Source organism: Ahaetulla prasina, chromosome 5, assembly GCF_028640845.1.
Source record: "Ahaetulla prasina isolate Xishuangbanna chromosome 5, ASM2864084v1, whole genome shotgun sequence".
Lineage (NCBI taxonomy): Eukaryota > Metazoa > Chordata > Lepidosauria > Squamata > Colubridae > Ahaetulla > Ahaetulla prasina.
This window is the reverse complement of record NC_080543.1, coordinates 16620941-16633167: the sequence shown is the minus strand read 5'-3', so window position 1 is coordinate 16633167 and position 12227 is coordinate 16620941. Positions and strand designations below refer to the sequence as shown.

Sequence of the window (12227 nt, the reverse complement as noted above, 5' to 3'; positions counted from 1 at the left end):
GAAAGGGAGAAGGGATCACCAACAGAAACCACTGATTTCTAGGACTCCTGCTAAGCTGAAGCCTTCATATTCAGGATGTAAACCCCAAAACATTTATTCCAGTAGGTCCAGGAAAAGGAGTTCCTGCTGTGTCACATAATAATTTGCTAGAGGAATTGGGAACTCTGTTTCTCTAGTGAAACTGCAAGCATGTTGGGACCTGTGGTCCTCTTTTAATTTGTGAGCTTTCACGGTCAAGAAGATCCTTTGCAGAATCCTTCTCTAACAGATGCGCGCGTTCTGGGGCTTTTTGTCTTCCTTTTGTGCTTTTATTAAGGTACACAAACAAAAAAAGGCTGCATGGGAATAGTTATTTGAAATTACATATAAAAATGGAAAATGCATTGCTAAAGAATCTCTCCATTTTTTAAGCCTCTGTTCGCGTTTGAGTATAAAGAAGTTTTCCCAGAAAATGGCTGGAATGTTTATGATCCCATTCTGGAATACAGAAGACAGGTGAGTCTCACTAGTCCACGTCTGATTTTCATGTTTTGCTCTCTAGCAAACTATCTTATTACAAACTTGCTGGCTGGAAGACCTTCTAATGCAGTGCTTGGGAATTCTGGGAGTGGAAGTTCACACATCCTAAAGCAGCTAAGGTTGGAAAACATTGTTCTAATGGGGTAATCAAATAAAAACAATTCCCACATAAGTGTGTCTGGGCCAGATTAATCTAAATCATAGCATATCACGTGGTTATCCAGGAAAAGCTGCAGCAACGATGCTGCATCTGCAGAACGACTAGCATGGCAGAGGACGTGAAAATTTTTGTGGCTCAAAAAATAAATAAATAAAAGGCCACCTCGTATATTTACAAAGCAATCTGCTGTCTTTATAGCAGAAGGTGATTTCCACTCCCCCACTCTTGATTGCTAATTAAAATTCTAGAAGTAAAACTGCGAAGTAGACAATGAAATGGATTTGATTTGTCTAAGTTATGTAAATATCTAATTTCTAGAGATTGGTATCCAGAGAGAGGATCTCCTCCCCTCCCCTCCCCTCCTTCTCCCCTGTCCCCTCCCTTCTCCTCTCTCCTCTCCTCTCTGCCTTCTCCTCTCATTTCTCTCTTTCCCTCCCCCCCCCTTCTCCCCTCCCCTCCCTTGTCCTCTCTCTTCTCTGCCTTCTCCTCTCATTTCTCTCCTCTTCTCCCCTTCCTTCTCCTCTCTCCTCTCTTCTCTACCTTCTCCTCTCATTTCTCCCCTCCCCTTCCCTATTAAAATCTCCTGAACAGCTTCTCTTTCCTATGTAGGGAATTCCTAATGAAAGTTGGAGAATGACTAGCCTCAATGAGCAATATGAGCTTTGTGATACCTATCCTGCCCTTCTGGTAGTTCCAGCCAATATTCCAGATGAGGAGTTGAAGAAAGTGGCTGCGTTCCGGTCAAGGGGCCGTATACCTGTAAGTATGGCACTAGCAGTATGTCTTCTGCGGATAGGGATCTCTCAAATAGGTTGGGCTACATCCTTCACCAAGTGGATTTTTCAGGGTGGGGGGAACAAAGATCAGTAAGAATCCTTTTACAATTTATGCACATCATCCATCCTAGCATCAGGAATACTTCAGATTTCAGTTGCTGAGGTTTGATTCAGAATAGTTAAATATAAAGACATGATATTCAGTTATCTTCTGAATAGAATAGAATAGAATAGAATAGAATAGAATAGAATAGAATAGAATAGAATAGAATAGAATAGAATAGAATAGAATAGAATAGAATAGAATAACAGAGTTGGAAGGGACCTTGGAGGTCTTCTAGTCCAACCCCCTGCTCAGGCAGAAAACCCTATACTACTCCAGACAAATGGTTATCCAACATTTTCTTCAAAACTTCCAGTGTTGGAGCATTCACAACTTCTGGAGGCAAGTTGTTCCACTGATTAATTGTTCTCAGGAAATTTCTCCTTAGTTCTAAGTTGCTTCTCTCCTTGATTAGTTTCTACCCATTGCTTCTTGTTCTTCCCTCAGGTGCTTTGCAAAATAGTTTGACTATTTTGTGGCAACCCCTGAGCTATTGGAAGACTGCTATCATGTCTCCCCTAGTCCTTCTTTTCATTAAACTAGGCATACCCAATTCCAGCAACTGTTCTTTATGTTTTAACCTCCAGCCCCTAATAATCTCTGCACTTTTTCTAGAGTCTCAACATCTTTTTCACATCGTGGCGACCAAAACTGAATGCAGTACTCCAAGTGTGGCCTTACCAAGGCATTAGAAAGTGGTATTAACACTTCACGTGATCTGGATTCTATCCCTTAATCCACTCTTGTTTTTTTCTTTCCATTCTTGTCTTCTACCAGGTTCTATCATGGATTCATCCAGAAAGCCAAGCCACCATCACTCGCTGCAGCCAACCAATGGTTGGAGTCAGTGGCAAGAGGAGCAAAGAAGATGAAAAGTATCTTCAGGCTATCATGGATTCCAATGCCCAGTCCCACAAAATACTCATCTTTGATGCCAGGCCAAGTGTGAACGCAGTAGCAAACAAGGTTGGACTGTCATATCTTTTGCAACAAGTATTTCAGCCCATTCCCACCTACAGTACAGTTTCCAGTACTGATAGTCCTCGACTTACAACCACAGTTGAGGCCAACATTTCTGTGACAGTGAGACATTTGTTCAGTTAATTTTGCTCCATTTTATGACCTTTCTTGCCACAGTTGTTGAGTCACTGCAGTTGTTAAATTAGTAGCATGGTTGTCCCAAAGGTGCTTTTTTTCAAGAGTCAACTGGACTTTCTGGTTTTTCTTTGAAGACATTTCGCTTCTCATCCAAGAAGCTTCTTCAGCTCTGACTGGATGGTGGGGAATGGAAGGATTTATACTCCTTGCAGACAGCTGGTCATTTGCATCCTCTTATCAAAGTTGTTAAGGTCACCTGGAGGTTTATTTGTGTCATCAGGGTCACCTAAGTGGTGCAAATAGATGAGGAGCCTTCTTGAAACTGCTGAAAGGACTGTGTTGTAGTCTGGAGACAGATGATATTGTATCCCTCCCCCTCTGTTGAGAAAGGGCCGTTCAATTTTGACAGGTAGCCTCTTTGACCCCTTTTTCAAACCACCGGTCCTCTCTGTCCAAAATGTGGACTTTACTGTCTTCAAAAGAGTGGACTGTGTCTTCTAAAAGCAGATGGACTGCTGAATCTAGTTCTGATGGGTCTGTTCTCCTATGTTGTGTCATGCATTTATGAAGTGGTTGTTTTGTTTTCCCCAATGACCTGGATGATTGAGAATATCCATAGACAGCATGGCTCTTAAATGCAAGGCTCTTAAATGAATATGGCTTCCTCCATTGACTTTGCTTCTCAGAAGCTCACAAAAGCTGATCACATGACCCCAGGACACTTCAACCAACATAAATAATTGCCGGTTGCCAAGAGTCCAAATTTTGTTACCATGGGGATGCTGCAACAGTTGTAAATGTGAAAAGCAGTCATAAGTCACTCTTTTCAGTGCCGTTGTAACTTCAAACCACCACTAAATGAATGGTTGTAAGTCGAGGATTACCTCTACTCTGCTTCTCCATTCATTCATTTAGTGGTGGTTTGAAGTTATAGAATAGAATAGAATTTATTGGCCAAGTGTGATTGGACACACAAGGAATTTGTCTTGGTGCATATGCTCTCAGTGTACATAAAAGAAAAGATACGTTCATCAAGGTACAACATTTACAACACAATTGATGGTCAATATATCAATATAAATCATAACAATTATAACGGCACTGCAAAGAGTGACTTATGACTGCTTGAAGCAACACCCTCAAGTAGGGAGGATTCAACGAATAGGATCTCATTTCAGTCTTCGCAACTGTGGCAGGAGATGGTGTATGGCTGTGCAGCCAGTGATGTAGAGTTTGCAGTTCTGAAACTGCTCAGGGGCAGTTCATTTCATCAGGGTTGTGTTTGACCTCAGGAGGGCTGGGGAGGGGGCGTGGCCAGTTCGACCTCACTCATGTCGGGGGTGCCTGTGATGGCCCAAGTGCTCTGCTAGTGAAAACAGGTTCCCGAGCTCCGTTTTCGGCTCTGACGGCCTTCTGCAACACTCTGCCAGGGAAAACAGAGCTCGGGAGGGCCAACTGCGGCCCTCCCGAACTCCATTTTTGCTAGCAAAGGCAACGCGGGCCGGTCCTTCACCTCTTCCAGGGCAACCCCGTGGGTCAGATCTAAGCATCCCACGGACCAGATCCAGCCACCGGGCCTTGAGTTTGACACCCCTGTCTTAGCTAGCCCCAAACAGCCCCATATTCACTGTCTTTGCAGGCTAAAGGAGGAGGTTATGAAAGTGAGGACGCCTATCAGAATGCCGAATTGGTTTTCCTGGACATCCACAATATCCACGTCATGAGAGAATCACTGAGGAAACTGAAAGAGATTATATATCCTAACATAGAAGAGACACACTGGCTGTCGAATTTGGAATCCACTCATTGGCTGGAGCATATCAAGGTCGGTTGATGGATATTCTGTGTCTGTTTGTATTAGGCCACAGAGGCTCTTGGGAATGGTGCCCTACATAAGTCAATGGGTGTCATAGATAGACAAAATAAATAGCATTGTGATTGTGTGTCATCGGCATGGATTCATAGCAGCTGTTCCTACTAGTAAAGATTTCTCTACTATCCAGGAGCAGAGTCTGCATTTCATTTCTTGTTGGCTGCAGTGATGATTTTCCCATTGTAAACTTTCCTTTCCTTCTAATGAATAATTGCTAATTAGAGCTCTGAGATATCTGTTCTCAGTCCAAACAGAAAGAAGGATATCTGACATGGATTCCAGAGAGAGAGAGAGATCTTATTTTCAGATGAAGCAGGCAGTTCTGATGATGTGGTTCATTTTGTTAGATCGGGCGATTGAGGAGGCACAAGACCAAGTGAGTGACAACAGCTCTTTAATAGTGTTGAGTCTTCAGCAAGGGGCACCAGGCGAGGTGCCCCTTTATATACACATCTGGCTGAGGCACCAGCCAATCAGAAACGTTAGTTTTCCCGCCTCATAGCCCAACAATAGGATCATACACATTTTCTCTCATTCCTACAGTGTAAGGGGGTTAGTAGTTTGTCTGATTTGTAAAGAAAGGAAAGAATAAATCTGTTGAGCATGACACTTTTGCAAGGAGAGAATTGGACTGAGGACATGGAAAGGGCAAAAGTGATCTTCTAGTGCAGGACTCTCCAGACTTGGTAACTTTAAGGCTTGCGGACTTCAACTCCCAGAATTCCAGATAAGGAACAATGGAAGGAAACTGATCAAGGAGAGATTCAACCTAGAAATAAGGAGAAATTTTCTGACAGTGAGAACAATCAACCAGTGGAAAAGCTTTGCCTTTGGAAGTTGTGGGTTCTTCATCATTGGAAGCTTTCAAGAAGAGACCGGACTGCCATCTGTCAGAAATGGTGTAGGGTCTCCTACTTGGGCAGGGGGTTGGACTAGATGACCTACAAGGTCCCTTCCAACTGTGTTATTCTAAGTTCTAATCTCAGCATGGCTGGCTGAGGAATTCCAGGAGTTGACATCCACAAGTGTTAAAGTTATCACTAGTTCCCTGTTCTAGTGGCAATCTGGAATGATTTGCAATCTAGAGTTGCCTTCTGCTAATTGTTTAATTTCTTTCAGCCTACTTTCCATCTGTTTTATGCAAAGTGGAGATATTTGTAAAATACAGCAAAAGCTCATTTTACCCGATCTTGACTGATCAGATTTTGCATGCATCAGACCAAACTTCTGCTGCATTTTATGTAATTGTAAATCATGAAAATGACATAAATTCACCCAAATGGTGTGATTAACATTATTTGCATGATTTGTTTGTTTGTTTGTTTGCACTCGTGTCAGAAGCACCAGGGTGTTTCCCGGTTGAAAGGATTAGTCGGTGACATCACCATTGTCTTGGGCACACCCAATTGGGGGTTCCTTTCATGTCCTCAGCAGGAGCTGGAGTGAAGGAGGAGAGCTCAACCCCACCCTATGGTAGCTCTCGGGTCTCGAACGTGGGCTTTCCATCCTTCTGGCCAGAGTTCCAACCAATAAAGCCACCGTGCTGCAATTTTGCATGATGATGTCATCACATAAATTAGATAAATACTCATGATAGTCCTGTCTTTGATCCACCAGTCTTTCTTGAATAATGACTACCTCTTATCCAATTTATTCATTGATCAGATTAAATAGCCGCTCATCTCACAGATATGTGGTACCTTGCTCAATAGTAGTAACTGTGTGAGGGATCTTCGTGTCCTAGTGGATCATCATTTAAATAGGAGCTAGCAGTGTGCAGCAGTTGCCAAAAAAGCCAACACAGTTCTAGGCTGCATACACAGAGGGATAGAATCAAGATCACGTGAAGTGTTAATACCACTTTATAATGCCTTGGGAAGGCCACACTTGGAATACTGCATTCAGTTTTGGCCGCCACGATGTGAAAAAGATGTTGAGACTAGAAAGAGTGCAGAGAAGAGCAATGAAGATGATTAGGGGACCTATTCTATTCTATTCTATTCTGTTCTGTTCTGTTCTATTCTTCTATATGACTCTGAGCAGTGTACAATAAAACAAAAATAAAACAATTAAACACTAATAGAGATAAAACCAAGGGAAAATGGACCAGCATCCTGCACACAATCTATTAAAACAAAGCTGCACTATAGATAATATGTACCATGTTTTCTAGAATTCGGCTTTACAGCGGTTGACTTCTTATAATTTCTGGTAACTCATTTGCATATTTGCATTGGAAGGCTTTGAAATTCTCATGAACCTGAGAAGTGTCCATGCCCATAGGTGGAAAATGGTGGCGACCAAGTGGTCTTGAACTGCAGTTGCCAGCCAGGATCCCTGTTGGTGAAGCATCTTGAGCAGGGGTGTCAAATCCGCATCGTCACGGTTTCGTCACGTGATGTATCGGGACTTTTTCCCCTTTCGCTAAATCGGGCTTGGGCGTGGTCAGCTCGTGACACATCTGGCCCACAGGCCACGAGTTTGACAGCCCTGATCTTGAGGACTGTTTTAGTGTCTTAAGACAGGGGTCTCCAACCTTGGCAACTTTAAGACTTGTGGACTTCAACTCACAGAGTTCCTCAGCCAGCTTTGCTGGCTGAGGAACTCTGTGAGTTGAAGTCCACAAGTCTTAAAGTTGCCAAGGTTGGAGACCCCTGTCTTAAGACAACTTAAGCTTTTTATATATGAATCTGACTGAGCATACCGGTATTATATATGTTCAATCCCATTACTCAATTAAAATGCACTGACAAGAAAAAGAAAGTTTCCTTTATTAGAAGCTTCTTTAACAGCAATCGCTGGATCTGTTCCACATGCCAATGTCTATTTATTTACTGTATTTGTTTATTAAACTTGTATGTTGTCTTTCTCACCAGAGGTGACTCAGGGCAGCTTACAGTCATTGAATAAAATGCCGTATAAAACATGAGAACAATAAATACAGATCTTAAATTTAAAAATTCAGTTAAAAACTCAATTGGGTCAATATAGCCAATGAATGGCTGAGGATTGAAGGTAAAATGTTTTATGGCTGTAGCTTCTGTCATCGTGCTCTAGCAAAGGCAATGTGACCTGAGATAATGAGCCGGAAGAGAGTTTTATTAATGTTTACACAGGTTCCATCAAGCAAATTCATGATATTCGCTGATTGGCAACGGTATTTGCATTACATAGAACGCAGGGACCTAAAAAGCTGCCAGTGAAAAGTTACAGATGAACTAATTTATCTTTCCTTTGTTTTCCACATGACTCATTTCTTTGTCCTTTGCATCTACGTGACTGGGTCTACTTTCTAATAGAACTGATTTATATTTCTCCACAAGAAATATAATACAAGAAAACAGTTGGGACAGTCTCGTAAAATTGGGAGGGATGTCGCATTGTCTTTGCTAGAATAGGTTGACGGAAGCTACAGTTGTAAAATATTTTAGCTTGAGTCCTTAGTCATTCATTGGCTATGTTCACACACAACGATTGAACAAGGTCACTTAGCTTTGACAATGCATTGTCATCATTTACAAATCTTGGTTTTAACATTATTGATTCTCCTTTTTGTGGTAGATTCTGTTTAGTACTTTAAGATTCAACATACCATGTAAAGCCAAAACATAGGGTGATACCATAACTAGTTTAAGTGTGCGATGTAAATCCATTAATTTATATTATTTAACTTAGATACGGTTTTGTTGGGGCTATTCCAAAGAGGCATAATAATGGATAGATTCTTCTATCCAATTCCAATGGCATATACTGGAAATTGCAAATGGCCTTGGATTATAGCTTATATCAGTGGTTCTCAACCTTTATAGTGCTGAGACCCCTTTAATACAATTCCCCACGATGTGATGACCCTTTAATACAATTCCCCATGATGTGGCGACCCCAACGGGTAAAAAATTTTTTGTTTTGAATTTATCGCGCCTGAAGCCGTATTGGCTAGCGATCTGAACTGCTTGCGATTGCCTTGAGGATGGAGGCATTAAAGCGGAGACTCCTCCCCTATTAAGTTTATTGCTCCTGAAGCCAGATTAGGCTAGCGATTGGGAGTGATTGCAGCTGGCTTGAGAGGGAGACATCAGAGCAAAGATTTCTCTCTTTTTTAATTCATCGCCCCTGAAGCCGAATTTGGCTAGCGATTTGAAGAGCCTGCAGCTGGCCTGTGGAGTAAACCATTGGAGCGCGATTCTTTGACTCGCAAGTATACTCCCCATATTTCCGATGGTCTTAGGCGACCCCTGGCAAATCGTCATTCGACCCCCAACGGGGTCGCGACCCACAGGTTGAGAACCACTGGCTTATATGATCCAAAATAGCTAAGTAGCAAAGAAGTACCTTTCTGAACTATTTTATGATTAAGCATGAGTACAAATACAGTGTGTTAAAATAATATGTATGTAAGTCTTAGCAAATAAATTTGGATATATTCTATGAAATATAACAGAACTTTGAGAATAGAAGGTGGTTGCCTTCTTATTGAATGCATGCATCAACATGAAGGTATGGAAAAACATATTGAAATGTCCCTTGCTGATTTTTCCATTCTGCTCCCATCATGCAGAGATATTAGCCTTTTTAAGGTGAAGGTGATGGATGGAGCCCAGTTGTTCTCAAGTCTACTTCTATTGGGGATAAACAACACAATCACAAAATGCTTTTTTTTTTATTTTAAACCCAGCTGATTCTCGCTGGAGCTCTTCGGATTGCTGACAAGGTGGAATCTGGGAAGACCTCGGTAATCGTACATTGTAGTGACGGTTGGGACCGTACTGCTCAGCTCACCTCTCTGGCCATGCTCATGTTGGATGGTTATTACAGGACAATACGGGGCTTCCAAGTGCTGATAGAGAAAGAATGGCTGAGTTTCGGGCACAGATTCCAGCTGGTGAGTGTGATTTTTTTTTTTGATAAAACATCAACAGATTTTGAAACTCAGTTCTTTAGCAATAGTAACAGCAGAAAGAGAGGATAATATTTTTCTGGGTTAAATCAGTTTCCAGAAAAGCTAGAATAAGGATTTTTTTTTTTTGTGCACTGATTCAGTTAGTATTTTGTTGAATTCTTGTACTGAACATAGTCCGTTTTCTTCATAGTCCGTTCAGAATGCAGTATTTTTCCCCCCTTAGCTATTTCTTTGCATTTGGCCCATTACCTGATCTTGTAAACAAACAAGTAGAATTCTGTATCTTGATTTAAGATTGTGAATATGCACTTAAAAAGTGACTGAGGATTGCTGATCACCGTTCAGACATAATTGCAAGAGACTAGAAAAATTCCACAGCTTACTGTGGAGCAATAGAGTGCAATAGTTTTCATGGGATGATGCCAGGGTCTTTGACAACAGTCGAAAACCAAAAGTGATTATTTTTCAACCTAAATTCTCACAGACTACCATAGCTGGAAAAAGTGAAGAAGAGGGCAATCAAAAAAAGCAAGGGCCTCGAATACTTTTCCTTCAAGGAAAGGCTAGGATATTTGGAACTGTAATACAGGGAAAAAATGAAGGATGTCAGGAAATTATATGTAGCATGGAGAAAAAGAATAGCATGAAGTTTTTTCATCCCACAAAACTTTTAGACAGTATCCAGTGGAACCAAATAGAAGATTTAAAACAAAGCATTTTTCCCCAAACAGTATGTAATTCGCATGTAGAATTCATTAACTCTAGGTGTGATTAATTCTAGGTGTGATTGATAACAGGGATAATTCTAAAAGGAAACTGGATAAATTGGTGGGGATGAGCTATCTTGATAGAGTCAACATCAACACTCAGTGTTGAAGATTCTTGTTGCTTGAAGATGGGGGCCAGCATCAGTGGTGGGTTTCTACCGGTTCATCCTGGTTTGGGAGAACCGGTAGTGGCAGTGATGGGAGGCTCCACCCACCCACCTGGATGTCATCACGGACGCTCTGCGCATGCGCAGAAGCGCCGTACACTCTCACAGTTCTGAACCGATAGCGAAGGTAAGTGGAACCACTACTGGTCAGCATGCCCAAAATACCAGTTGTGAAGAAACAACATGGAAGAGAATTATGTGTTTTCTCCTTATGAGATCTTCAGGAGGCTTCAGTTGGCCACCAAGAAAGGCAAAATGCTGGATTCAGATGCCTAATTAAGGATAAAACGTGTTCTTAATTTCAGGTTATTAGATGGGGATGCAGGGTGAAAGTATTTACACTGTAAGAAATCCACAGTGAACTTTAAATTGGCAGGGTGGAGAGAAAGAAATTTTTAAAATTGCTCTTTAATTGTTCTTCAGGCTGCAAATCAGGAATTGGGGCTCCACCTACAGGCCTGTTAAGTTGCTTGCTTTGGTTCTCTAGGAAGAGGGTAATTGTCATAGGTTGGTGTCACTCTGCCTCTGTGTTTTTCCTTCTACTTCTTTCTTGTTTCAGAGAGTTGGCCATGGAGACAAAAACCATGCTGATGCTGACCGATCTCCTGTTTTCCTACAATTTGTGGACTCTGTCTGGCAGATGACGAGACAGGTATATTTTGGGGACAGCAAAGAACCCCAGAAATAATATTCCTCTGTTTTTGTTGTCGAACCAATATAAAGTCAATGTGTCACTGTTTATGGGTAGCAAGGGCCACTAGGTTGCAGTTCTGTAAAAAAAAATACTTTAGTGGGCAATAAGTCTGGTAAACTCACTGGGTCTCAGTGCTGAACATATTCTCCATTTATACAGGTGGTCCTCAACTTACGATCACAACCGAACCCCAAATTTATATTGCTAAGTGAAAAATCTGTTAAGTGAGTTTTGCCCCCAATTTACAACTTTTCTTGCCATGTTTGTTAAGGGAATCACTGCAGTTCTTAAATTAGTAACAAGTTTGTTAAGCGACTATGGTTTTCCCCATTGACTTTGCTTGTCAAAAAGTCTCAAAAAGGGGATCCCATGATTCCAGGATACTGCAACCGTCATAAATGTGAGTCAGTTGTCAAGGATCTGAATGTAAATCACGTGACCATGGAGTCATAAGTGTGAAAAATGATCGTAAGTCACTTTTTTCAGTGCCGTTGTAACTTACCGTATTTTTCAGAGTATAAGACGCTCCAGACTATAAGACTCACATACCTTTTTTAGGGAGGAAAACAAGAAAAAAAAATCTGCCTCTGCCTCCCAACAATTTGCCTCCTTATAGCAAACAGCCTGCTTTAGTTTCATTTTCAGCACAGCCTGATTAGCACAAGAAAAAAACACCTGCCTCCCAGCAATTTGCCTCTTTGCAGCAAACAGCAGATGCTGGCATGGCAATAGGCAATGGCAATGGCAATCCCTGCAGCCTGAAACAGCTGAGGGTCAGGAGTCCGATCCAAACCAACAATCAGCTGCTTGTGCTAATCAGGCTGTGCTGAAGCTGGAACGGCCTGTTTGCTGCAAGGAGGTAAATTGCTGGGAGGCAGAGGCCAAAGGATGGGGGCTGGCAGGTGGGCAGGGCTACATTCGGGGTATAAGATGCACCCAAATTTTCACCCTTCTATAGGGGGGAAAAAGTGTGTCTTATACTCAGAAAAATATGGTATGTTAGTTGTAACTAACAGTCACTAAATGAACTGTTGTAAGTCAAGGTCTACCTCTACAGTAACCCGCCTTCCTAGTGACACTGTCCCCATGCCTTGTCATGCTGAGACAAACAGCAGAGGGCTTCTTTTGATATTACAGCATTTTTGCCTATCCCAAACAGGATTCCTCAGA

The 12227-nt window shown here is 41.8% G+C and overlaps 1 protein-coding gene across 4 annotated transcripts in view; it reads left to right on the top strand.

Moving 5' to 3' along the window:
- Positions 1 to 12227, top strand: part of MTMR2 (myotubularin related protein 2) — a 65427-nt gene that overhangs the window by 32217 nt on the left and 20983 nt on the right. For all 4 annotated transcript variants that reach the window (XR_009155290.1, XM_058184678.1, XM_058184677.1 and 1 more), the window contains 6 exons: positions 412 to 495; positions 1289 to 1438; positions 2336 to 2524; positions 4296 to 4481; positions 9205 to 9411; positions 10923 to 11015. Coding sequence is in view for 3 of the 4 variants with exons in the window: in XM_058184678.1 (XP_058040661.1) it covers positions 412 to 495; positions 1289 to 1438; positions 2336 to 2524; positions 4296 to 4481; positions 9205 to 9411; positions 10923 to 11015 (909 nt within the window). In the remaining variant the exon portion in view is untranslated. The remainder of the gene's footprint in view (positions 1 to 411; positions 496 to 1288; positions 1439 to 2335; positions 2525 to 4295; positions 4482 to 9204; positions 9412 to 10922; positions 11016 to 12227) is intronic.